General features: G+C 40.8%; 1 protein-coding gene across 7 annotated transcripts in view; it reads right to left on the reverse strand.

The window, feature by feature from the left end:
* nhsl1b (NHS-like 1b) overlaps positions 1-24,986 on the reverse strand; it is a 100,041-nt gene that overhangs the window by 10,636 nt on the left and 64,419 nt on the right. For 4 of the 7 annotated variants that reach the window (XM_032585744.1, XM_032585746.1, XM_032585751.1 and 1 more), the window contains exons 2-5: positions 14,796-14,948; positions 5,934-6,061; positions 2,668-2,872; positions 1,045-1,176 (exon numbers count right to left, since the gene is read on the reverse strand). In XM_032585744.1, coding sequence (XP_032441635.1) covers positions 1,045-1,176; positions 2,668-2,872; positions 5,934-6,061; positions 14,796-14,948 — 618 coding nt within the window. Of the gene's footprint in view, positions 1-1,044; positions 1,177-2,667; positions 2,873-5,933; positions 6,062-14,795; positions 14,949-16,025; positions 16,096-19,300; positions 19,494-24,986 lie in introns of those variants that run through there. The other 3 variants (XM_032585748.1, XM_032585749.1, XM_032585747.1) reach the window with 3 other exon arrangements.

The raw sequence follows: 24,986 nt of genomic DNA on the forward strand, positions 1-24,986 counted from the left end.
TGACAGACCAACACAAAGTAGTGACCAATCTTAAAGGGGAAAGAAATTCCTAAACTTTTTCCTTGGATAAAATGTTTTACAAGGAAAAATCTGAAAAGTGTGGTCTATATTTGCTTTCACTCCCTTCTAAATAAAATTTAATGCAACCAATGACCTTTGGAAGTCACCTAATTAATAAATAGAGTATGTTTTATTTAATCTCAGTATAAATTCAGAGGTTCTGTGAAGAGCTCAGTGTTTTTCAAAGTGGGGGATGCGGGTCCCCTGGCAGGTGCCTCACAAATTTGGAGGGGAAATGAGAGAAAAAAGCAAAAGTTAAAAAAAAAGTTTTTAATCATAAATTTTTAATTATGCTTTTTATTATACAACGTAAGCTGACGTTGTATAAAAGGAGCTTTAATCAGAGATGCAGCCATAAGATCCATGGCAGCTCTGGAGAAGCTGCAGAGATCCAGAACTCTGGTGGAAAAATCTGAATGGCTCAAACCAAGTCATGGATATATCACATGGCAAACATGTGGAAGAGACTAAAGGTTTAAAACCTAAATGCAAAATGCTTTCTGTGGCAAAAAAATCAAGCTGAACATACCATTCCCAGGGTGAAGCATGGAAGTGGAAGTGTCATGCTATGACTTGCTTTTCTTCCATGGGACAAGGAAGCATATCAGAGTTAATTTGAAGATAATTAAAGGATATCAGGAAACCTGTTGGAGACTGCAGCTGACCATGGGGCAGTTCAGTACAAATCCACACCAATATTGTTTTCTTTTCATAGATTAAGCACTACTTTATGTCTGTCCTTCACATAAATTTATATAAAATATATTAAAATGTTGGTTGTAACATGACAACATTTGAAATAATTCAATTCAAGGGGTAGGAAGACTATAGCAAGACATAATGTTTCTCTTTATATAAAAAAGAAAAGATAACCCACCAGGCATAGATAAAAAAAAAAAAAGAGAGAAAGCTTTCAATGGTTGTGACAGAGTGCAGGATGCTCATGCAGAGAGTTAGCACAGAGGGCTCCGCAGAGATCCGTACCTAGCTCCTGGTTGATGTTGTCAGGCAGCCCTGATATAGTCTTTCTGCGTTTGACCTTCTTGGGCCGGCGGGGCACGGTGTCAGTGTTAATGAGGGAGCGCCGGATGCTCGCCTGGCGGTCAAACACTGCCCCTGGAGGCCGGGAGGGCGAGAGCAAAGGCAGGCAAGACACACAGGCAAACAGCACTCGGTTAGTCAGAAGGAACAAACTCGACGACATGCAGAGGGTTTCAGGGTTTTTAAAAAGCTCAACATGCAACATTAACAGGTCAGGAAGTGAGAGTAAGTTCAAACATTAAAGTATTTGTTATGTTGTTTTATTCTTATTAACTTAAACATATTATTAAAGCTTTAAAAACTGATTAATTTAATCTATCAATGTATAAATGAGACTTAAATCTAACCAGAACTTCTGAACTGTCATAGTATTTTGCAGAGAGCAAATATACACAACAATGCCAATACATTAAATGCATTGTAATTATTCACTTAATCTACAACTATTACATATTTATAAGCAATTTAGAATCACTTAGCAGCTTCAGATTATTTAAAAAATAAACTTTAAAAGCTGCAAAGAGTTCTTAAGGATGTTTGATGAAGAGAAATTATCCCAAAAATTGAAGTTTAACATCTAAATTTGAGTGAATACAATTAAAAAATATTGGCATCATGTAATAATTGCAAAGTTCTTTACAACAAAATGGTTTGGCAATTGGTTAATGTTTATTTCTTTAAATATGAGCAACTAAGGTAGATAAAGGTAAAAAAAAAAAACAAAAAAAAAAACATGCACATGGCAGATACAGCATGACATGAAGTGTGCACATTCACACAGACAGTGCTTCATGCCCCTCTCACTCTGTCTAGTTTCCCTTCAGGAAGACTGAAATGTCAGAGTAAACTCCCTTTCTTTGTGCTGTGTGGCTAGCTGGTGACAAGCTGCGGAGCGTCAGGGAAGCAGGATTTGATAGGAGGCCAGATAGTGTCTCTCAGGCTTCTCCTCAAAGTGACAGTAAAGTCTCTGATCTCTCCACGAGTCTGCATATGAGCTTTGGAAGTTCTCTCGGTGACCTGAAGTGACAGCAGCTGAAGTCAATACTAAATGAGTGGAGTAAGACCAGATTAGGCTCTGATTAGTGTCTGCAGGAGCAGCTGTAGGTAAATAATGAATGGTGGAAGAATACAAATAATAAGAATGCTTCCATTTATGTTTTAAACACCAAATCTTGCTAAATGAGATGTTCCTACTGGATAGCAGTGAAATACAAATAACATGCTAACAGGGTTATGTCAACATGTTTTGCTGTGTGTCCATGTGTCAAAAACAATGGGGTCTGACAAAGTCAGCAAGAATCTTCGACCTCTGGATAAGCCGTCAACAGATTTTCACACACAAACACTCACTCACACATGCATAGAGGAAAGGTGAAGGTCAAACCCATTCAGATAGGATGGAATAGGAGACGGAAAGTAAACCTCCATGACGGACAGTTTCATTTTTTTCCCCTAAGTGATGCGATACAGTTCCTGATTAGTTTATATTCAGCTCAGAGAGTAAGAGAAAGAACAGGAGAGGCAACTTGTTTCCCTTCTGAACTATAAGAAAACAATATAACACACCTGTAATGTTGATGGGCACCATATCTGTGGGCACGGCCTGAGCCGCCTGCCTCATCTTCTCCTCCGGGGTCGGGAGAGGCGGAGCCTTGTTCCATACCACCTGCCCGTCAACTTCAGACGCCTCCCCCACCTCGCTCCCACCCTGCGGCGTCGGGGATCTCACGGAGAGCTGAGATTTGTCATCCTCCGCTGACGAAGCTGTCGACTGGAGGAGGACAACAAAACGGAAGTTTAATGCGGCGGAAAATATGAAGCTCAAAAGAAACGGTGAGAAGCAGCAGGAACTAGTACGACAAAACATGGGAGGGAAAAAAAATGTGATTGGAAATTAAAAAAACTCCAGATACTTGTCTTAAATCATCAACTGAAGGCTCTTCATGGATTGAGCTATAAGTGTTTCTGGTGCTATGAAGATGTTTTATGATCAGTCGGATCCAAATGAAATCAGCCTGTTGACCAAACAGCTGAAGATGGCGCAATAAAAGCTGCAGGCCAGCAGCAAGGAGAGAGACAGAATCATTCAAGCGGTCAACCGAGCTGGAACACTAAGAGCCCTCAATCGTAAAATCGCACAGGGGAACAGACAGCTATGTTAAATTGAGCCATTAGTCACCAGCAAACCAGTCATTTTAACGTCTTTGTGTTTTCATCTAGAGGAAAACACTTCCAAATAATCCTGGAGAGATCCCTTCACATTCATGGTGCCACACAAGCTCCGTTTGTTTGTACTGGATGTAGGGGGAGGATGATTTGGAACAAATAGAAATTTAAGTTTCTGAAAATACTGTCAGTGTTGTTTTTTATTTAATATTATTAACTGGAATTTCTTGAGTCAGTTATAAATCAAAATTCTTAGTGTGATGAGAAATGTTCCATGATAAATGACAAGCGATACGGTAAATGCCCACCCCTAAGTGGAGGTGTGGTGCTATGCATTGACTGACTCCCATAACACACCTAAAGAAGTGACTCTTTAGTTTAGTCAAAGCCTAGGATTTAAGAGCATGGCAAGTCTATAACCTTACTGTGTTTTACGGACTAAAATAAAAGAATTCCTTTAAGATTAACTTATTTTGTTGATCCAGAACTCTTTAAAAAATAATTATTAGCATAGTGAGTATTTATTGTTAATGGTGTTAAAGGTTTGAGTGAAAATGGCATTTAATATTCAGGAGCAAATGAATAAATCTTAAGTTTAGCAGCAGTTTGTGGAGTCCACACACCACTGACCAGAAAAGCTTTCTCAGCCAGAAAGGAGCTGATCTCCGATTCGCTAAGCCTGGAGTGCTAAATGTGCTTTCACACACTCTTCACTCCAGTTTGTGTGAAACTGTTTTTAGATTGCTTTTCTTGTTTTTTCTTCCACCCACTAAAGAGGCATGATTAGTTTAACTCAGCCAATTCGGACAACCAACTCAGTGATTGGAGGACAGAAAGAAGAGCACAACTTAAATCTTTGGAACTCGACAAACACACCCAGGCTGATTCTGAGAGGTGAAAAAGAAGAAACGCTGACCACAAGTAAGGCACATTCTCAGTTTAATCATGTTGGCTATCTGGTGCTGCCAATGTTGACAGGCGAAGATGTTTAAGTACATACAGTATCTCTTTCATGTTCTCCCTTTTAGAATAATGTTAGGCTTTAGTTAGGCATCAGAATTAGGCTATAAGCTCCTGATAATCCTTTGAAACCAATTTTAAGCACTGAAGTTTTATTTCAGAATTTTATTATTAAGTTCACTTTAAATAAATTTGGAATCTTGAGGATTATACAATGTGCTTTACTGGAAAAGAAAAGTATTTACTCTTCAGATAGATTTTAAATGATTACAAGTTTGACTGATTTAAGAACCTTAATATAATTTAAAGCAGTTTTAGCTCATCACTGGTTTAGATGTAAGCAATTATCCCTTATATGCAACTCTAGGAAGACTAAAAAATATGAAAACAGGAGCTTAATGAAGGATTATTAGGTAAGAAGGTAACAGAACAAGGGAAGGACAATCTTAGGGGAAAAAAGCAGAGCGGTACTTTGGTAACAAGGATGGATTGTTATCTGCATTTTCTCCAGGTTAAACATGAACCCAGTTTCCCTTTCCTAAACAGACTGTCAGGTTTAGTTAGGATCAGAACAACAAGTACTGACGGCAGGGAAAGGAGAGGGCAAACAGTAGAACGGACGGCAAGCAGACAAAGAGGGCAAGAGTGGAGTGGAACTATGGCTGGGCCTGTTGGAAGTAGGTTAGTGTGAAGAAATGAAAATGACGAGAGAAAGGGTGACAAGTCACAATAACAGTGTTATAAAGGTCAAAGGTCAGAGCATCCTTAAACTGAAAAATAGACGTAAGCTGGAACATAAAATCCAAGGAGATAAATACTGAATTTACTTTATACTGGTGACAGAGTACATGAGTGTTATAGTACCAATATATACATTTCATGACTCAATTAAAGTTCTATATCCTGTCTTACTTATTTTTAAATATAAATACAAAATTTCACTATGAATTTATTTCAGATATTTCAATTGAGATCACACTTCAAACGTAACACTTTTAAAGTAAACTTTCAGTACGAAAGACTGATGGATGACTATGTAAATCTAAATTATAGGTAATAAATGACAGGTAATAAAGCTTGAAAATACAAATATTTTATATCTTCCAAGAGCTATAACATAGTTGGTCTTTTTCAGACTATACTCTATTTATATAATGTGCTGTTTACCAAATACGTTCAATAATCACAAGTGTATTAAAGAAAACTTTCTTTGTTTAGCTTCATAACCTTTGTTTCTCTTTTGTGTATTTTCTCAATTTTCAATTTAGTTTTATTTCTAATTTTGTTCTCCATTACTGCAATAAAATCACTATGAACAAAATGCACACCACTCTAAGTTTGTACAAAAATGAGCATTAGGTGAACAACACTGTGACTGAGTAAAGCTAAATAAATTAGCAACACAGAAATGTCTGAAAATATGTATTTTCCTTTCTAGCCACTAGAGGGCAGACAAAGATCGATTACAGGCTTCATGGCAGGCTTCTGCAGAACTTTACGACATGCTGAGATCATTAAATCATTTCAATCAGTGAGTTTCACAGCATGGACACTGCAAAGACAAAGAGGAAACTGGTTTACAAAGACCACAATAAGAAATCACCTTATACCGCACTGCTAATTCAGCAACTTTGCTAATGTTAAAGACACATGTTCAGCATGTTAACATCTATAGATATAACATCTATATGTGCTTACACACATACCTTTCTGTCATTTTCATCATCCTCGTCATCCTGTAGGCTGCTGATGGACTGTTTGGGGTCAGAGAAAGTGGGACCCTGAGAGTAGTACTGAGAGCTCCGGAAGCCATCTTTCCTCAACTTATCACATTCTGGAGGACAAAGACAGATAAAAATAAAAATAAAAAAAAACATCAGTGGCTGTAAGAAGGTACGAAATGTACAAGTTAAGATTGTACACTTTTCAGTTTACAAAGAGTTTTTCTCTAATCAAGGCACTTAACTCAATTTTAGCTACAATTGGGGAAAGGAGATCTGTTGAGCTAGACAGTATTTATCTAGGGACATGACGCCATTTTAACTTATTCAAATACCAGCAATATAGACATTTGCTGCTGTGAACCGGATTTTATAATCTATGACCCAAAAGGAGAAATCTTAGGTGTTGTGAACTGTCTTCTAGCACACTTTTTCCCTCCATTTAATTTCCCATTAATATGCGTGGACACAGCACTGAGCTTCTTCAGCATTGACCTTTGAGGTCTTACCTCTCTTATGGAGGATATCGGTAACTGTCTGCTTGAAAATCTACAATCTATCTAGGATTTAATATGAGCCATTACTTACCAAATTAATACAAAAATCATTCTTGTCTAATGTGATACTCTTATTTTGTGAGAAACCAAATTTAGTTTTTACATTGTATGAACACCCTAATTATTAAAATCAATACAAACAGGTTTTTGAGACCGATGAATCTATACATGAGTTCCACTTTTCTGACTTAAATTACTCAAACTAATTATTTTTTAATGTATTGAGATTATAACACATTAAGCTTTGAGCTTTTTGTCTATCATCCCTATTTTATATGGCACTCATATCTGCTAAGTAGATTTTCTGTTGTCCGAAGAGGAAAATATTGTAAACTGAGCTTGTTTTGTACATCTGACAATTGTGTGAGTGTGATCCCTTTTGTACTCTGCCAAGTGCTGCTTCTGTGTCTTTTTGTCACCACCTGCTGTCATAAGGACATGATGTTCGTGCGTGAGTGTGTGTGTGATCTGAAGAGGTGTATGTGTTTATGTGGAAGCAGAGGAGGTGATATCGGTTTCAGTCTGTCACACACAGATGGCAGAACCATCCCTCTCTCCCCTGCTTCCTCCTGTTCTCTCAGGGGGCATTTAACACATTGTTGCTCTGTTTGTCAGTGTCTGTAGTTTTCCTGTTTTTTTTTACTAGTGCATCTTTTGTTTTGCTTTTTTATTGCACAAGTTTTTGAGTATAGTGCACCTTATGTGTTCAAAATCTAAAAAACTAGATTTCAATCAACTTGCTTAAGACTCGATTTAATGTCACATCAACAAATATCCGCTTCTTTATAAATTTATTTTTTCCCCTTTTGAAGCATTGCAAATTAGGACGAATGTAAAATAATTTTTTTAAAAACGCTTTTACTTTATATATTTGTTTGTTTTTGATACACATGCAGAACCACTTGATGGATTCTGGCTGCGTATCAAAGTGCACCCACCTTGCTATTAGCTTGGCACCTCAGAGATCCTCCTTTTGATCCTGTTTTATATTTAATTCATCCCCACAGCTAATTACAGCCTATCCCGATGGAGAGACACACTGATGCATGTATAATACTGTCAACTAATGGAGCCTGATGGGGCCAGCACACAGAGCTAATGTAAGAACAAGCTGATGAGGTGCCAGTCAGTGAGATGGGAATTAGAAAAGAATGATGGTAATTAGGAGGATGACAGAGAGAGATTGGTGGAACATGATTTGGGATGCCTGATAAAAAAAAATACACCAGACAGAAGTGCTTCTTGTTGCTAGGCAGGATGGAGGAAGAAGCAAAGGAATAAAACAAGTAAAAGATGTTCCGTGTGTTTTAAAGAATGACTAGATACACTGTTTACATACTTATAGCTAAACTATTAATTCATCACACCTTATTTCTTCGTTTTTGATTTAGTTTCTGCAATTTTGACTCATGTAGTAATAAGGCATTTCAAACATTTAAAACAAAAAATCTAGCTTTTTTTGTTGGTGAATTTACAAACCCATCCAAAGAAGAAACAATCTGCCAAAAACCGCTAAACAATAATCAGATTAACTACGAGCAATTATATTCTAATGCACAAGTAAAGATTTCTACAGGATGGTGCAACATTGCTACGGTGTATGTGAATGCATAATAACTGTACTTTTTCTTTTCCCTGTGTTTGCAGCAGGTAGGACAAACCGCACATTCACACTTTATTCTGTGTAATCATTTTCCATATTTTAGACACAGTGCACTCCAATGCAGATATTTCTGCTGATAATCTCTGTTTACACTTCCTGTACACATGCAAGATGTTGTTTTTTTTCCATTCAAAAAATAAAAATAAAAACTTCCATAAAATGGAGATTTAAAAGAAAACACAGCCATGTGTTTAGAGGTGCAAGCTGGTGGAGGGTTTTTCGACTCTAGTGAAAATGTGTAAAACTCTCCTTTGAAAGTGAACGCTGTATTCTGTTATTGCAGGAGGTGAAATCAAATGAGATTTCACCTCGCCAAAGACCCCAATGATGAAGGAAAACTTTGGACTTGGTGTTCCCTCGCCCGGACGCGGGTCACCGGGGCCCCACTCTGGAGCCAGGCCTGGAGGGGGGGCACGATGGCGAGCGTCTGGTGGCCGGGCTTTTACCCATGGAGCCCGGCCGGGCTCAGCCCGAAGAGGAAACATGGGCCCCCCCTCCCATGGGCCCACCACCCGTGGGAGGGGCCAAAGGGGTCGGGTGCAGTGTGGGATGGGTGGCAGCAGAGGGAGGGGACCCTGGCGGTCCGATCCTCGGTTGCAGAAACTGGCTCTTGGGACGTGGAATGTCACCTCTCTGGTGGGGAAGGAGCCGGAGCTAGTGCGTGAGGTCGAGAGGTTCCGGCTAGAAATAGTCGGTCTCACCTCGACGCACGGCTCTGGTTCTGGAACCAGTCTCCTTGAGAGGGGCTGGACATACTTCCACTCTGGAGTTGCCCAAGGTGAGAGGCGTCGGGCAGGAGTGGGCATACTTGTTGCTCCCCATCTCGGCGCCTGTACGTTGGGGTTTACCCCGGTGAACGAGAGGGTAGCATCCCTCCGCCTACGGGTGGGGGGACGGGTTCTGACTGTCGTTTGTGCTTACGGGCCGAACGACAGTTCAGATTACCCACCCTTTTTGGAGTCCTTAGAGGGGGTACTGGAGAGTGCTCCTCCTGGGGACTCCCTTGTTCTGCTGGGGGACTTCAACGCTCACGTGGGCAATGACAGTGAGACCTGGAGGGGCGTGGTTGGGAGGAACGGCCCGCCCGACCTGAACTCGAGCGGTGTTCTGTTGCTGGACTTCTGTGCTCGCCATGGATTGTCCATAACGAACACCATGTTCAAGCATAAGGGTGTCCATATGTGCACTTGGCACCAGGACACCCTAGGCCGCAGTTCGATGATCGACTTTGTCATCGTTTCATCGGATCTGCGGCCGTATGTCTTGGACACTCGGGTGAAGAGAGGTGCGGAGCTGTCCACTGACCACTACCTGGTGGTGAGTTGGCTCCGGTGGTGGGGGCGAAAGCCGGTCAGACCTGGCAGGCCCAAACGTGTTGTGAGGGTCTGCTGGGAACGTCTGGCGGAATCCCCTGTGAGACGGAGCTTTAACTCCCATCTCCGGCAAAACTTCGAACACGTCCCGGGGGAGGTGGGGGACATGGAGTCTGAGTGGACCGTGTTCCGTGCCTCCATTGTCGAGGCGGCCGATCGGAGCTGTGGCCGCAAGGTTGTCGGTGCCTGTCGCGGCGGCAACCCTCGAACCCGCTGGTGGACACCTTCGGTGAGGGATGCCGTCAGGCTGAAGAAGGAGTCCTATCGGGCCTTTTTGGCCTGTGGGACTCCGGAAGCAGCTGATGGGTACCGGCGGGCGAAGCGGCATGCGGCTCGGGCGGTTGCTGAGGCAAAAACCCGGGCGTGGGAGGAGTTTGGAGAGGCCATGGAGAAAGACTTCCGTACGGCTTCGAGGCGATTCTGGTCCACCATCCGGCGTCTCAGGGGGGGGAAGCGGTGCAGCACCAACACTGTTTATAGTGGGGATGGTGTGCTGCTGACCTCTACTTGGGACGTTGTGGGCCGGTGGGCAGAGTACTTCGAAGACCTCCTCAATCCCACCAACATGCCTTCCACTGAGGAAGCGGAGCCTGGGGACTCTGGGTTAGGCTCTCCAATCTCTGGGGACGAGGTCGCCGAGGTGGTTAAAAAGCTCCTCGGTGGCAGGGCCCCGGGGGTGGATGAGATCCGCCCGGAGTTTCTTAAGGCTCTGGATGTTGTAGGGTTGTGTTGGTTGACGCGACTCTGCAATGTCGCATGGACATCGGGGGCAGTTCCCCTGGATTGGCAGACTGGGGTGGTGGTCCCCCTGTTCAAAAAGGGGGACCGGAGGGTGTGCTCCAATTATAGAGGGGTCACACTCTTAAGCCTCCCTGGCAAGGTCTATTCAGGGGTCCTGGAGAGGAGGGTCCGTCGGATAGTCGAACCTCGGATTCAGGAAGAGCAGTGTGGTTTTCGTCCTGGTCGTGGAACGCTGGACCAGCTCTACACCCTCGGCAGGGTCCTGGAGGGTGCATGGGAGTTCGCCCAACCAGTCTACATGTGTTTTGTGGACCTGGAGAAGGCGTTCGACCGTGTCCCTCGGGGAGCCCTGTGGGGGGTTCTCCGGGAGTATGGGGTACCGGGCCCTTTGATACGGGCTGTCAGGTCCCTGTATGACCGGTGTCAGAGTCTGGTCCGCATTGCCGGCAGTAAGTCGGGCTCGTTTCCGGTGAGAGTTGGACTCCGCCAGGGCTGCCCTTTGTCACCGATTCTGTTCATCACTTTCATGGACAGAATTTCTAGGCGCAGCCAAGGTGTTGAGGGGATCCGATTTGGTGGCCTTAGGATCTCATCTCTGCTTTTTGCAGACGATGTGGTCCTTTTGGCTTCATCAGATCGTGATCTGCAGCTCTCGCTGGAGCGGTTCGCAGCCGAGTGTGACGCGGCCGGGATGAGGATCAGTGCCTCCAAATCCGAGGCCATGGTCTTGAGCCGGAAAAGGGTAGAGTGCCTTCTCCGGGTCAGGGGGGGTGTCCTGCCCCAAGTGGAGGAGTTTAAGTATCTCGGGATCTTGTTCACGAATGGGGGAAGAAGGGAGCGGGAGATCGACAGGCGGATTGGCGCAGCGTCTGCTGTCAAGCGGGCGCTGTACCGGTCCGTCGTGGTGAAGAGAGAGCTGAGCCAAAAAGCGAAGCTCTCGATTTACCGGTCGATCTACGTTCCCACCCTCATCTATGGTCATGAGCTTTGGGTCATGACCGAAAGAACGAGATCGCGGATACAAGCGGCCGAAATGGGTTTTCTCCGTAGGGTGGCTGGGCTCTCCCTTAGAGATAGGGTGAGAAGCTCAGTCATCCGGGAGGGACTCAGAGTAGAGCCGCTGCTCCTTCACATCGAGAGGAGCCAGTTGAGGTGGCTCGGGCATCTGGTCAGGATGCCTCCTAGACGCCTCCCTGGTGAGGTGTTCCGGGCACGTCCCACCGGGAGGAGGCCCCGGGGAAGACCCAGGACACGCTGGAGGGACTATGTCTCTCGGCTGGCCTGGGAACGCCTCGGGATTCCCCCGGAGGAGCTAGAAGAAGTGGCTGGGGAGAGGGAAGTCTGGGCCTCCCTTCTGAAGCTGCTACCCCCGCGACCCGACCTCGGATAAGCGGAAGAAGATGGATGGATGGATGGATGGATGAAATCAAATGATTAAATTTCTTACATGCAATTCAGTTCTTGAAGGCACTGAATACGATTAAATTTAAATATTTTGACAAATAAACACTTTATATTATTATCCTAACTACTGAAGAATTGAAACCTCATTAACTTCAACCAGCTCGCAAATTTTTCTGCAACTCATCATGTGAAATATATTGGTGTCAAAGGGACACAGAGTATTGATTATTCAGAAATGTGGAGCAGTAAGCAGGGTCATGTGTCTATATTAATGTACTGTAGCTGGTTGTGTCTGCATGAAACTGCGGCCAAATCTTATTTAATTAACCTTCTTGCCCCTCATTTACTCTTGCCCTAAAGCATACAGTAATTTCCTCTAGGTCACAATCCAACTAGAACTTTTTAATAATTAAAATATGAACCATTTTGTGTAATAATAATTGCACAAAGATACAAAAATGTAAGTTTATAATACTCAACACTGATTGTAATTTTTTTCCCCTGTTTTTAACGTTAAATGTTTGTATTTTCATTTGAAGTAAAATGTTTTTGTTAACTTTAAGAGAATTCTGAATCCAGAGAATTCTGGATTTAGTTTTAGAAAAAAGCAAAATTGTTCACTCTTCAGACCTATTCACATAGGTCTGAAAGTTATTAAAACTTGCGGTTTTAATAATCAGATTATTAAAATAATCCGTTTATTTTAATAAACTGATTGATTTAATATGATTTAATGAGCTTTTGACTTACTTACACTGCAGCATATGTGTGTGGGCGTGTGTGAGAGACTCAAATAAAATATATCAATCAAAGCTTGTGATAATAAATTGATTAGAGAAAAGTAAAGTATTTTAAGTCGTTGACTATTAAACTGAGTGTAAAAGATGCATGGAGGGTATGGAAAGTCAAATTGTTGATGGTATTAAAAGGCCAAAAGTAAAAAATGGAGACATATGGAAGGACTGTTTTGGGTTTTTTAGCTACAAGAAAAATGAAATGACAGTACAAAGTTGTAACTGATGTGCCGTCATCAACAAAGTCTTGCAGGCCTCCTGGAATTGGACAGGAGCTTTCGCTGGACACCTGTTGTCTATCAAATAGGACAACTGGGGGGTCGGACGGTGTTGCGTTACAGGGGCTTCCATTCAGTTGATGTTTGTGTGGTTTTCTGTTAGCAACATCAATATTTCAGGGTGTAATATCTATTAGTAATAGTTCAAGGGTAAAACAAAAAATGGGAAAAGAATCAGCAGTGAGACAGGGACTCCAAAAACTGAAAGCATCATGTTACAACAGCTTGTTCCCCATTTGCTCCGGTTTCCCACCATTAACTCCACCACACAAGGCCAGACCAGAGTGTAAACGTTCTGTTTACAGTAGTTAGTAGTTCAACACACACACACACCTGCATGAACTGCATCGTGAGATCCTCTCACGGTTATCTGAGCAATGAGGCAATAAGGGGGCTTTCTCAAAATGTCTTAGGAAAACCAGTTTCAGGATTCACCGGTATTCCTGCTTCCCTTTCTGGGAAACTGATCATTTTATATACACAATTGTGTCTGTGCTGCAATTTGACTCCATGTGTTTACTGAGCAACAAAGGTGTGCCTTGTCTCTAAGTGCACCGGACAAACAGGAAGAAGGAGGATCTCACAGTGTTGTGTTGCTGGATAAACACAAAATGACGTGTTTGGACATTTTTCACTGTGCCGCGCACAAAGACTAGTTGCCTTGACGCAATGAGAAATGTAGGTCTGTCTACTGTTCTAGTGGTCAAAATTATCACTAATGTAGAGCTAGAGGCATTTTAGCCAGTAACACAATTATAACTACACAGACTTGTCCTTTTTAAAGTTGAAATATCCTGAATTATTTGCATTGTGTTGGGTTGTTTTTTATGACAAATCTATCTTTGGAGCTAGAAATTAAACAGCACCATTGTTTATGATAAATACGTTCTTTTTTTTTCTCCCCTCCAGGGGGTCTTTTGTGGGCTTTAGTGTCCCTTATATGAAAGTAGGCTGACAGGAAAGGGGGAAGGAGAGGGGGGAAGACATGCGGCAAATATCGCTGGGTCCGAGAGTCGAACCAGTGACGGCCGCGTCAAGGACTCAAGGCCTCCAAACGTGGGTCGCGCTATCCCCTACGCCACCACAGCACGCCCAATACCTATTTTTAAAATAGTCTAAATGTAAATTATCTCAAGTTAATTTACATTCTCTCTTTGGCACACCCTTTTCACAAGGGAGAAATTCAAATCATCCAACAATACACAGGACTATTTAAAGGATTATCATTTTCTTTTCATTTGTTTGATTTTGATTTTATGATTGATAAATTCATAAATTTCTGTCTTAACAATATTAGGACAGGAACCCCTATAAAAAAACACAAACCAGTTTCTATTGCAAATAGAAACTGGTATACAAACTAGTTTCTATTAAAAATAGAAACTAGTTTGTATACCAGTTACCATATTAAACTCAACCAGGTTGTGTTGGCAATAACACTCTTTAATGTGACGGTTGCTAGTAAAAGAAGACGCCTCCATGTAAGCCATTTTTACTGTTATTGAGTTGTTTGAAATGTATTTTCTAAGTCACATCAAGACATGTCTACATTTTATTCAGGCTGCAAGACAGAGAGAGAGAGCAAGGCTTTCATTAGATAACGGGAAGGCTGAACAGAGTGAAGTAAATCTTTCAACCTCTCTCATTGAGCATCCTAGCTTCAACATACGGCTCTCATACTCTATTTTTTTTTTTACCCCTCCAGGGGGTCTTTTGTGGGCTCTAGTGTCCCTTATATGATAGTAGGCTGACAGGAAACGGGGAAGGAGAGGGGGGAAGACATGCGGCAAATGTCGTCGGGTCCGGGAGTCGAACCTGAGACGGCCGCATCGAGGACTCAAGGCCTCCAAATACGGGTCGCGCTAACCACTACGCCACCACGGCACGCCCCTCATACTCTATTTTTTATGCTACTGATGCTAACTGCCATAAGAAAAATTAAAAAAAAATATTGCAAGCAATGTATGACTTAACAAATGGTCTAACAGTGCATATTTTGCAGCTTTTTTCAAGGTATTTACTTTAGGCGATATTTACCTCGCAAAGCAGTCTTAAGGTTGACTTTTGCCTGCCGGTGAAGGTCTTCTACACAGGGCGGCCTGCTGCCGGGGAGAAAGACGTTCTCCTGTTGATGCCAGGGAGCCGTGTAGTGAACCGTCCATTTGCTCTCCTCGTCCAGGTTAGACACAGCTGCAGAAACAACAAAGACTAGGTTATGAACTTTGCTGAATTACCTGTGTGAATTATTTTGCCCCTAAAGTACCAAGTCTCACCATCCATTTTATCTGGGGAATTGTAGTATATCGATGAAAACAATCAAAAATGCTAATGTAAAGTCATTATGAATATTTTTTTATGAAGTAGGGTGAAATTTGAGAAATATCAATGAAACTATGCCCCAGTATATCTCCTCTAAGAGAGCATTTTGCCACTTCTCTCTCCTAGTGTTACTTTGGTTTAATCAGGGACATTTTTTACTATAGGAAATTGGCCTAAATAGTAGCTAGAAGCACAATAAATTGAAATAGGTTGTAGTATAAAGTCTTTATAAGGCAATATACAAATGATCTTTGAATTTTGAGCTTTTTAATGGTTACTCGTCTCCAAAGTTTAAGAAAAATACGGAACTGCCAAGGGAAATAAACTAATTACCATTGCTTAGTTAATGGGTAAAAAAGAGTTTGGCTCCTAGTAAGAAATGGGAATGGGAAGAGATGAAATGGCAAAGTGTGGGTATGAAATAACTCACACTTTCAATTTCAGTTAATTGGTAATGGCTGAAAAGTGATTAAAGAGTTTGTTTACACAAACTGGCAATAAAGAAGGAAAGAGAGGATTTAGGTGGTCTTCTAAAGAGGTGCCAGACTCCCCTCCATCAACTCGACACTTATTTGAGACATCGCAAAGAAGTTTTACAAGTCAGAGGGGAGGAAAAGAGTTACAGCACCATCTAGGACTGAACTAAAACCTCTATTCAACCAAGTCATTTTCAAAAACAAAACGTTCCTCCAAGAGACAGATGTTGTGACACACCATTTCTATTTGAAAGCACAACATGAAATGTAAGGCATTGTTCCAAACAGAAAACTACAGAGACTGAAAAACACTCACTATAGATAACCTTCAACGTGCCTTTTATCAGACAGACATTTTCTTTACGCCACTGGAATGAAGGAATTTCTTCCTAATCTGTGTATCCATTTCCATCGGTAGCCACCATTACCTCGCTTAATGAATGAAAATTTGGTTTAGACTCTTTAAGCTTACCAAGTGAGCGCAGCCAGGCCAAGGTTGGCGAACATGGATGTAGAATTAATTCCATTTAAAGCAGCGTCTGTTTCACCTTCATGACCACTACAACTCTGAGAGATCGGCACAAGTCCCGACCGGAGCAGGATGAAGGGGGCCGGATCACAGCAGTGGATGTAGGTGTGGGGAGTGTTTTTGTTCTTTCCTACACAGGTGCAAATGAACCACGGTAGAATGCACTGCATGTGTGTGTTGGGGGTGGATGGAGGCACTAGTGGGTTAGAGAGGGGGGGCATAGAGCTACAAATGGGTCGTTAAATAACATGTAGCCGCTTTGATATACAGTTAAACTTTTAATATGTCTCAACAGTGACCATTACAAAAGGTGCTTCTGTCTTTAACCTTAGAGTTAAAGACATTTATTTTTTCTACCTCAGAGAAAATTGGTAGCAACTCTTAAATTCGGCACCTTCATGCCTCCACAGCTCATTCATAAACGTTCAACCATTCACCGCTTCAGGAAGAGAAGGTTCATTGTATTTATTCATGTGCCCTCTCCATTACTTCTTTTTGTCAGTTCCTCCATTTCTGCTACGTGTGTGTTGCATTTAGTCATGCTGAATTGCAAATGGCCGATGCAGGCGAGGAGTCTAGGTCCACCAGCTCAACATTATTGTTATCGAGCAGAATAGCAACATGGGTGAGCTCGAAAACCAAAATTTTAAAAAGTGAGGAAACACAAGCATGAAAAATGAGGAGATTTACACTGATCGGTTACCATCGCAAGGAAGGTTTCCACAACAGTTTTCTAGGTGCAAGGGTAGGTTTCTGGGGCCCTAATTGCCCCAATGCGTCTCCAAAGCATTTACCAAAGTAACAACAAATTATCAGGTTAGAATTTTTAAATGAAATGTCGTGAGAGGTTGCCAAGCACTTTGAATTGGTTTAATTTTTTAACATTGTACTATAGTCATTTGTGCTCAGAGGAGACTTTGTTCCAGAAAAGTTTGTTTTGTCTTTTGAAGTTCAGGAAAACCGCAAAACATCCAAAATGGAGTTTCTATAAATCAAGGCTAAAGACACACATTGCCGTTGATCAACAATAACTAAAACACTGATCAATATATGTGATGTAAATTTGGAAGTAATTATTATGATGATGGCATTTGATATAATTAGTTACTGTGTTATCTTTTTAGCATGCAAAGTTTCCCCCAGCGTATTATAAGCCTGACGGGCTAGCAGCATTTACTTGCGCCCCCACCGGGTTAAGTATTGTTTGTTTATTTTATTTATTTATATTTTTTTACATTTGCTTGATTTCAGACATTATAGTTGGTGTTTAGGTAATGTCTTCTAATAATGCATGATTACCTAATGATATTTTCAGATTTCCTCTCAACTTTAAACATTTTTTAACTCAAAACGCTGTGGATGGGTTGTTGGATGGCTGCCCTAGTGCCCCTACCACCAAGCTTAGCAAGTTTTCGGGGGGAAGCCCCAAGCACATAAAGCACTTTGAACTGCCTTGTTGCTGAAACATGCTACACAAGTAAACTTGCCTTGACTTGACTAGATGTTAAATCATTAGTCTATTTACTGCAATCTGTGGACAAAGAACGTAAATCATTTATTCAAATGCCAAAGTTTAGGGTTTTAAGCCCTTTGTGTTATGAAACAAATAAATTATGGATCGTTAACAGATTTTTAAGAAGTAAAGCACATCTGCTGCTCTAAGTTTGTGTCATCTTTCAGGCATTATTGATAAAAGTGTGGGAAAACTCATGACAAAAATAATTTTACACCACAACTTGCATCAGATCATTCTTCGGCAGACTGTGAATAAGAGCTGATTTTAAGCTAATCAAAGATTTCACGTTCTCCTTTTTTTTTTCTGTCACTCACACATACACACCCAAACAGACGGGACAGGTAGCTCCCTCCCCCACTGTCCTCTTCTACCATGGGCTTTGAAAAGAGTAGTGAGCAGACCAAGGACATGGAGACTGGGGACACAAAGCCCGTATTGTCCCACCGCATCAGTCTCCACATCAGGCGTTTCAGTGCCACAATAGCCCCTAGCTCCCAAACACGCATACACACAGGACACTGGCGCATAAGTCTTTTTGAAAGTTCAGTAATCCCTCTGTCCACTGACATCCCAGCCCTCCCTAGGCTCCTACCATATAGAAACTGGGAGAAAAGAGGTTACTGAGAAGTTTGAGGAGCACGTTATGAGAACCAATAATGAGAAACAGGCTGCAGGACAATGGGAACATGGTGGACAGAAAATAGTTTGTACAATATCTATGTTCCCTCTAAACTAAGTTCTTTTTTTACCCTCAAATCAATACAAGTTACTGACATTTAAATTACATTCATGGTTCTCCAACTGCAGACCCAAATCACCTGATGGGACTGGAGACGTTTTAGTTGTACTCAAGAAAAATTATGATCCAAATTCTTTGCAAACAACCAAAAAAACCTTGCAGCGATTAAGTTTGATGTGTGAAATAAAAGTTGCAGTAAACTACTCAGAATATCTTGGGAGACCATCTTGACCCCAACATAAAAATGAACTTTCTTCTTCATGTGTTTAAAGGGAAGAAAAAAAAATTGCCCAAGACTCCAAAGCATTTGTGACTGGTCGTTTATTTTCCAGGATACAAAATATGCTGTGAGGGAGCTTTTATTTTAACGTGAGAAAAGTAAAGGGTGGAGGTAATGATTAACAACACCTCAGCCTGAACTTCAACACAAACATAAGCTATAAATAACCTGCAGATAAACTTTTCAAGCAGCTTGTCCTGCGTCAAGGAAGTCTAAGTCCTCACGTGCTTAATAAACACTCATTGATTAAATAAGTCGTGTAATATTATCCTAGGTGTACTAAGCCCAGTCTACTTCATCTGTATAATACATATGACTTTAGTATTTTCTTTACTAAATAAAGAACAAAAACATTATCTCTAAAAGGAAAAGGAATCAAAATCATCTGTTGTGATTTAAAGTATCTTCATTTTCTTCCAGTACCACGAAATCTTTGACCAAAGGTTACCTGGTAACAGGGTGAAACACAGCGGAGGCAGCGGTAGGGCAGAATGGCCACAGGAGACTATTAGTTGTAATGAAAATCATTTAAACGTTATTAATTCAAGTATTTTTTTTCCCCTTTGCAGAAGTTAAAACATGATCAGCTTCCAGAAATCCATATACAGAGCCAAAATTTTGTTTTAATCTGATAACAGCAAAAACGTTTTCAGCATCCAAAGGAATAGAAGAGATAATCTTACCCTTCCTCTTGAAGTACTTGATTACAGATTTTAATGAGGTCCCAATAAACACCATTATTCCGACTGAGTGTGATATTCTTAAAAAAAAAAAGTGGCAGAAAATCTGCCAAATCCTGGAATAAAATAGGGATATAGGAAGATGAAGGTGTGCTGCTGAGGACGCTCACATTCTCACAAGTCCACGCGGGCGTCTACTGTGCTGACAATACGTCTCTAACCCTACATCTCTCTACAAACACACACACACGGTCCACCACTCCTCCCCATCATCAACACTACCACGCCTCCAGCAGCCAGTCCAGTCCTCAGAGACACAGACAGCCGGAGGGGGGGGCAGCCCCGGCCTCTCTCCTTCTCTGTGCGATGGTTACCAAGGAGTTCTGGTAGCCCAACCCTTTACTTCTCATCATTACAGATTCTTCTGCAGCATCTTTGTGCATCTATGCTGACAGAGCTGAAAGTCAAAGCTTTTTGTTAAAGCCCACAAGCTTTGACAGCTGATAATTATTCTAATATTTTTTTTTTTTTTCTTTCCCAAGCTTTCCAACTTGCTCTTTGACTAAAAGTCTATAACATCAGAACCTTAGACACTCCTACAACCAGCAAAACAATATGCATCAAATTACTGCAATCACATTTATCACATTAAATTTAATATTAATGAACAATTTTTAACTCGTAAAAAGACCCTTGTATCTTTTCAAATAAACTTAATTCCCTCTATCTGGCTGTCCCTGATTGCTGTGTTCACATAAAACACATCTGTGCTACATAAAAATAGACCCAATGTCCAATCTGTTGGAGTCTACAGCACACGAACCCCAACACCACTATTTCAGACACACACCCATTAGTTTAGCACAGCCCCTCCTTTAGTAGCCGTATTTAATTTCAGCCAAAGCGGTTGAAAAATAAAGGGAGGTGAAGTCGAAGGGGTGCAACAAGAGCTCGAGTCAGACAGCAAATGATCCCCGACTTTGTATAGCAAGGCTTTCAGTTCTCACTGCTTTCTGCATCTCTCATCAGCACTATAAGTTCAGCTTTAAAGTGCAGAGACAAAAGAATGCTGACAATTTGTCAGAAGATCAATTACACAGCTTGCTTCTCTAAATTGTTTTAGAGAAACAATAAGCTTGTTTCTATTGAAAATTAAGAAAAGGGTCTACCTTATGCAGACTACGTACACTGACACAGATGTTTACAGTTAGCGATGCTATTGGCTCTAATTGCTAACAAGAGATGCTAAAGAGATCTCAAACTGTACAGTCACCATTGATACATGATGGCCACTCATGGCTGTCATCTAGTCTTTAAAGATGAATTGAAATAGGCTAAAATCAGCATAGGCAGGACAAAAACCTACAAAAATCTGAGATCACACACAATCAGTAAAGACTGATTTTACTGTGTTAAGAGTTGGGTAGTTAAAACCAAGCTTGTACAGTGCTAAGCTATAAAAAACATTCTTGACTACAACTTTGATGTTTCATATCATTGTAATGCTGAACTCTAAGCCTTTAATCAGACTTTTTTTAAAAACTAATATTTTGATATGCCCTTAGGTTTTTTGAAACTTTGAAAATATCACAACAACTTTACATTCTGCCTCATACATTAATTAATCAATGCATTACTAAATAACCACACACAACCCTATTTTAGACAGTGAGCACCATGGAAGCATTAAGATCTTTGCGTAATGTTTTGTTAGTGTTAAATTACCTTCTTGTTTTGCTGATAACCTTTCATGCATCTACACTATACCTTGTCCTGTTAGGCACGCGTACAGTATTAGTGTAATATATGCAGACACGAGCTCAAGCAGCTCCTGTCATTAGAGAGCCTATTGTTCTGCAGGAGGCGTTAACAAGCACGCACCCACTGTCTGACAGTCAGGTCAACATCTCTATCTGCTGAGGGAGCACTTCGAATCTAGGCCACCTCCTGGATTAGGGATATCCATTCATACGTTCATCTGCTGCGCCTCGCTAAAGAATGGAAGCCCCCACTTTAGCCCAGCCCAAACACTATAAATCTTTCATCTGTTCATACTCCAAGCAGCATATGAAGGAAGCCTAAAGACTGTCTGGAAACCTTAGCGCTGAGGGGAAAAAAAGGACAAAACAGATTAATATGATTAATGTTATTAAAAGGGAGTCCTATTAATATTAGTCCTTTGACATTTCTTAAATTCAGATTATAAAAGCGTAAGCGGTTGGAATCCTTTTTCTTTTTCACACAGCCAATCAGTTTAGTTAATAAAACAGAAATAGTGAAAACTACTTGCAAATGTACTCCAATGATTTTCAGGACAATTTGTTTAAATCTTCAATTTCTTATTCAACCAAAACCAGAGGCGCTTCAAAACATGGAAGGCATTTAAATTTGCTTATTAAATTGTTTAGCAGTTGTGTATTAAAAACCCTTTTAGTATTATATCCCATGACAACACTGCTACAATCTTTAAATGCTTGAAAAATCATAGCAGTCTGTAGAGGGAGAAATAAGTGGGAGGTAATGTCTTAATAATGTCTCAGTGATTTACTGTGGCACAGAGACCAGGCAAAGACCGATGGAGGACCGTGGCTCTTCCTCCTGTCGCTGGGCTCGTATTATCTTTGTCTTTCCCATCTTGTTTTCACACCCCGTTTGGATCTCCCCATCAACCTGGCAGAGGCAGCTGGACAATGTCTCTCACATTCAGGCCCGCCTGGGGAACAGTTGTCTACAAGTTGGAGGGTTGGTGGTTTAATCTCAGGGTTTCCCAGCACAAACCTCAAAGTGTCCTTGTTGGAGAAACAGAACCACACACTTTGCTGGATGTATTTATGGGTGTGTGATTTGACCTCTGTGGAGGTTCCTGACGCATTACCCATGTTTAAAATCTGTCGGTTTCTGCATGTTTTTTAGTATTTTAAGCACAACTTTTAATGTATAAAAAGTTTCCTTCATGCAGATATTTGTACAAAAGTCATGTTTTATATGCAGAAAAAAAATCAAACTAGATGATGGACGGACAGTCGGATGCACAGATAGACTGAGAGACAAAAAATAGTGGTTGGACGGTTGGATGGAAAACAGATGATGGTTAGATGGTCGTGTGGATGGACGGACAGATACGTCTTACAGTGACTTCCATACTTTTCCATACTTCCATATTGTTGTGTAAAGTAGTTATCAATTCAAGAAGTTTAATAAAGCTGTAACATGTCGATGTCTAAACAGGCATAAACCTCGTCACGTCTCCCAGCATCTTTCCTAATTACGAAGAGTGAGTGAAGCCAATCCTTCAAACCCTTCAGCTCTGTCTGAACCACTTTGAATCCAGTCCCTCCTGCCATCTCCTTTCACAAATCCCAGTTTTTCCCTTTTTCTTCAAGTGCTTTCATGACAGCTAATGTACTCGAGTGCTATTGATTTTACCTTCCTCTCTTCTCTAGTGAACCCCTCTAAGGCTCAAACCTTGCACGTCTTTATCTCTCCTATACAGAAAAACAAAATTTCCTGCTACATTTTGCATCAATGTGAGAGCAGTTTTCATTTTCTTGTACTTTAATTTAAAAATACACAACTATTTTCATCATATAGACTTAACTGAAGCAGTGAATATACCAATGAAACACTTCAAGCTGTTTTGCATTTCTCTTACATTGTCTCTATATGGTTTAAATGAAAATCAATAATTCATAGAAAGCAAAGCTGTGTATTTGTTCGCTAGCAGTTTTCCATTTCCACATAACCAAATGAGAGCTAAACAGTAAGGCTCAGTAGAAACCCGATCACTTGGCTTCTCTCACTGCTATAAAGCAAGACATGAATAATATATTAGCAATGAGTCAGAAGGTTGAAACACACTAAAGAGGTAACATGACATGATCATGGTAGAGGGGAAGAAACTGTAAGCGTCTGATCAATGCAATGCACATAGTTCAATGTGCTAAGGTTCCAGAAGCAAGTCTGAGAACATTTTATCTAATAAAAAGAAGATAACCTAAATAAAAAGTATTATATCTCCTCTCCTCTGAAAGTGAAATACCCTCATTGGAAACTATGACTGAAACAAAAGTTTTGAAGTTTTTTTCATCCTTTATAATGAAAAAAAAACATGAACTAAAACTTGTGGAAAAGCCTTTGTAGATCTGCTGTTGTAAGCAGTTTTACAGATAATAAAAAAAGGGCAGTTAGGAAAAGTTAAACTTTTAACTCCAACTTTCACTAAAACCCGACACACACAGAAGCCGAGGTGACAGACAGGCTCGGCTGAATAAACAAGAGCTGAAAGCTGTTTCTTCCCCTCCCCACTCAACACTAATGATTTTACCATGAGGTAAAGTTCCCGCACTACACCTCACCATGCAAACACGCACACATTAATTTCATACACTCCCATACTCACTGAGTGAAATTTTCTCACTCAGCAAACCCAATATTTTCATCTCTGCTCTCCTGTTTCCTGCATCTTTTCCATGTACTTCTGTGTGCTGGTATCTTCAGTTCTTCACCTTCAACATTTTGCATTCATCCTTCTGTCTGACATGCTTCTCTGAATCAATACAGACATTAATAATCTCAATCAGTCATTTACGCCACCATAAAAATTATCTTTTTAATAGTATGTTTTAGCATAACTTAATTAATATTAGAGATGCACTCATTGGGATTTTTCTTCATCAACAAGATTATTGGGGTTTTTAAAGTTCCAACCTGCTAATTGGATTTTCCAATGTTCTAAAGCACACACAAGATAACAATGAGCCACAGGTGATCTAATAAAGTTTTCAGTGTTAATTCAAGCTGAAAATGTAAGATTTATAAGATGACAAAATCCATGTTTGCGTCAAAGCTAATCTTTAGCAGATTTGTATCTAGCACAAAAAGTGTAGTAAAGTACACACCTAGTGTTGATGCAGTTATTGCTGAAAATTGGAGGAACACAATTCATTTTAGAAGCAAAAGTTGGATTCTTTATTTCCCAAAGGAGCTGAAAAAGAGTGACTAAAATGAAACCATGTTCCTCTGGTTTCAGAGGAACATGGTTTCTCTGAATACTTTGGTAAAAAAAAAAAAAAAAGTGAACTTCTATAAGGTTTCTACAGCTTAAACCCTTGATTTAAGGTGAAAAAAAGAAGAAGAGAAAGAAGAACCAACTCAGCAGTCTGCATGTGTGTGTGTTCTCTGTTGAAAGGCAGGAGGGGCCTCCTTTTATAAGCAGCTCTTCTTTTGTGATCCATGAGAAAAACCTTCACATTGGAAAGACAAGCTGCTAGCTACGCCCTTCTTTTACAACCAACATTGCAAACATGATCGGACTGCGTTCACCGTGTTTGTGTGGTTTCATTCAGCTGTTTTGATGTGGTGACAGATATGTTGCTGTATTTTTTGTTTCAACACTAGAGAGTTCTCAAAAACTTAATGTGCATTCATCCTCAAGATGCCTTTTAAAACAACACACAATACCAATGGGGTGAAAAATCAAAGTGAAATACAAAAGGAGCAGAATTACGCAGGAGGTGAAGTAGGATTCACATAAAAGTTGAGAGATCGTTTGATGTGTTAGGAGCTCAGATCTAAAGCTTGACTGAAAAGGTAGATGTTTGAAAATTAAAAATAAAAGAAAGATGAGATCAAGATAGCTGACGGAAAAGTCAGAGGTGCAGGGTAGAGGGGAAAAAAAGAAGAGATGAAA

Source organism: Xiphophorus hellerii, chromosome 15, assembly GCF_003331165.1.
Source record: "Xiphophorus hellerii strain 12219 chromosome 15, Xiphophorus_hellerii-4.1, whole genome shotgun sequence".
NCBI classification, from domain to species: domain Eukaryota; kingdom Metazoa; phylum Chordata; class Actinopteri; order Cyprinodontiformes; family Poeciliidae; genus Xiphophorus; species Xiphophorus hellerii.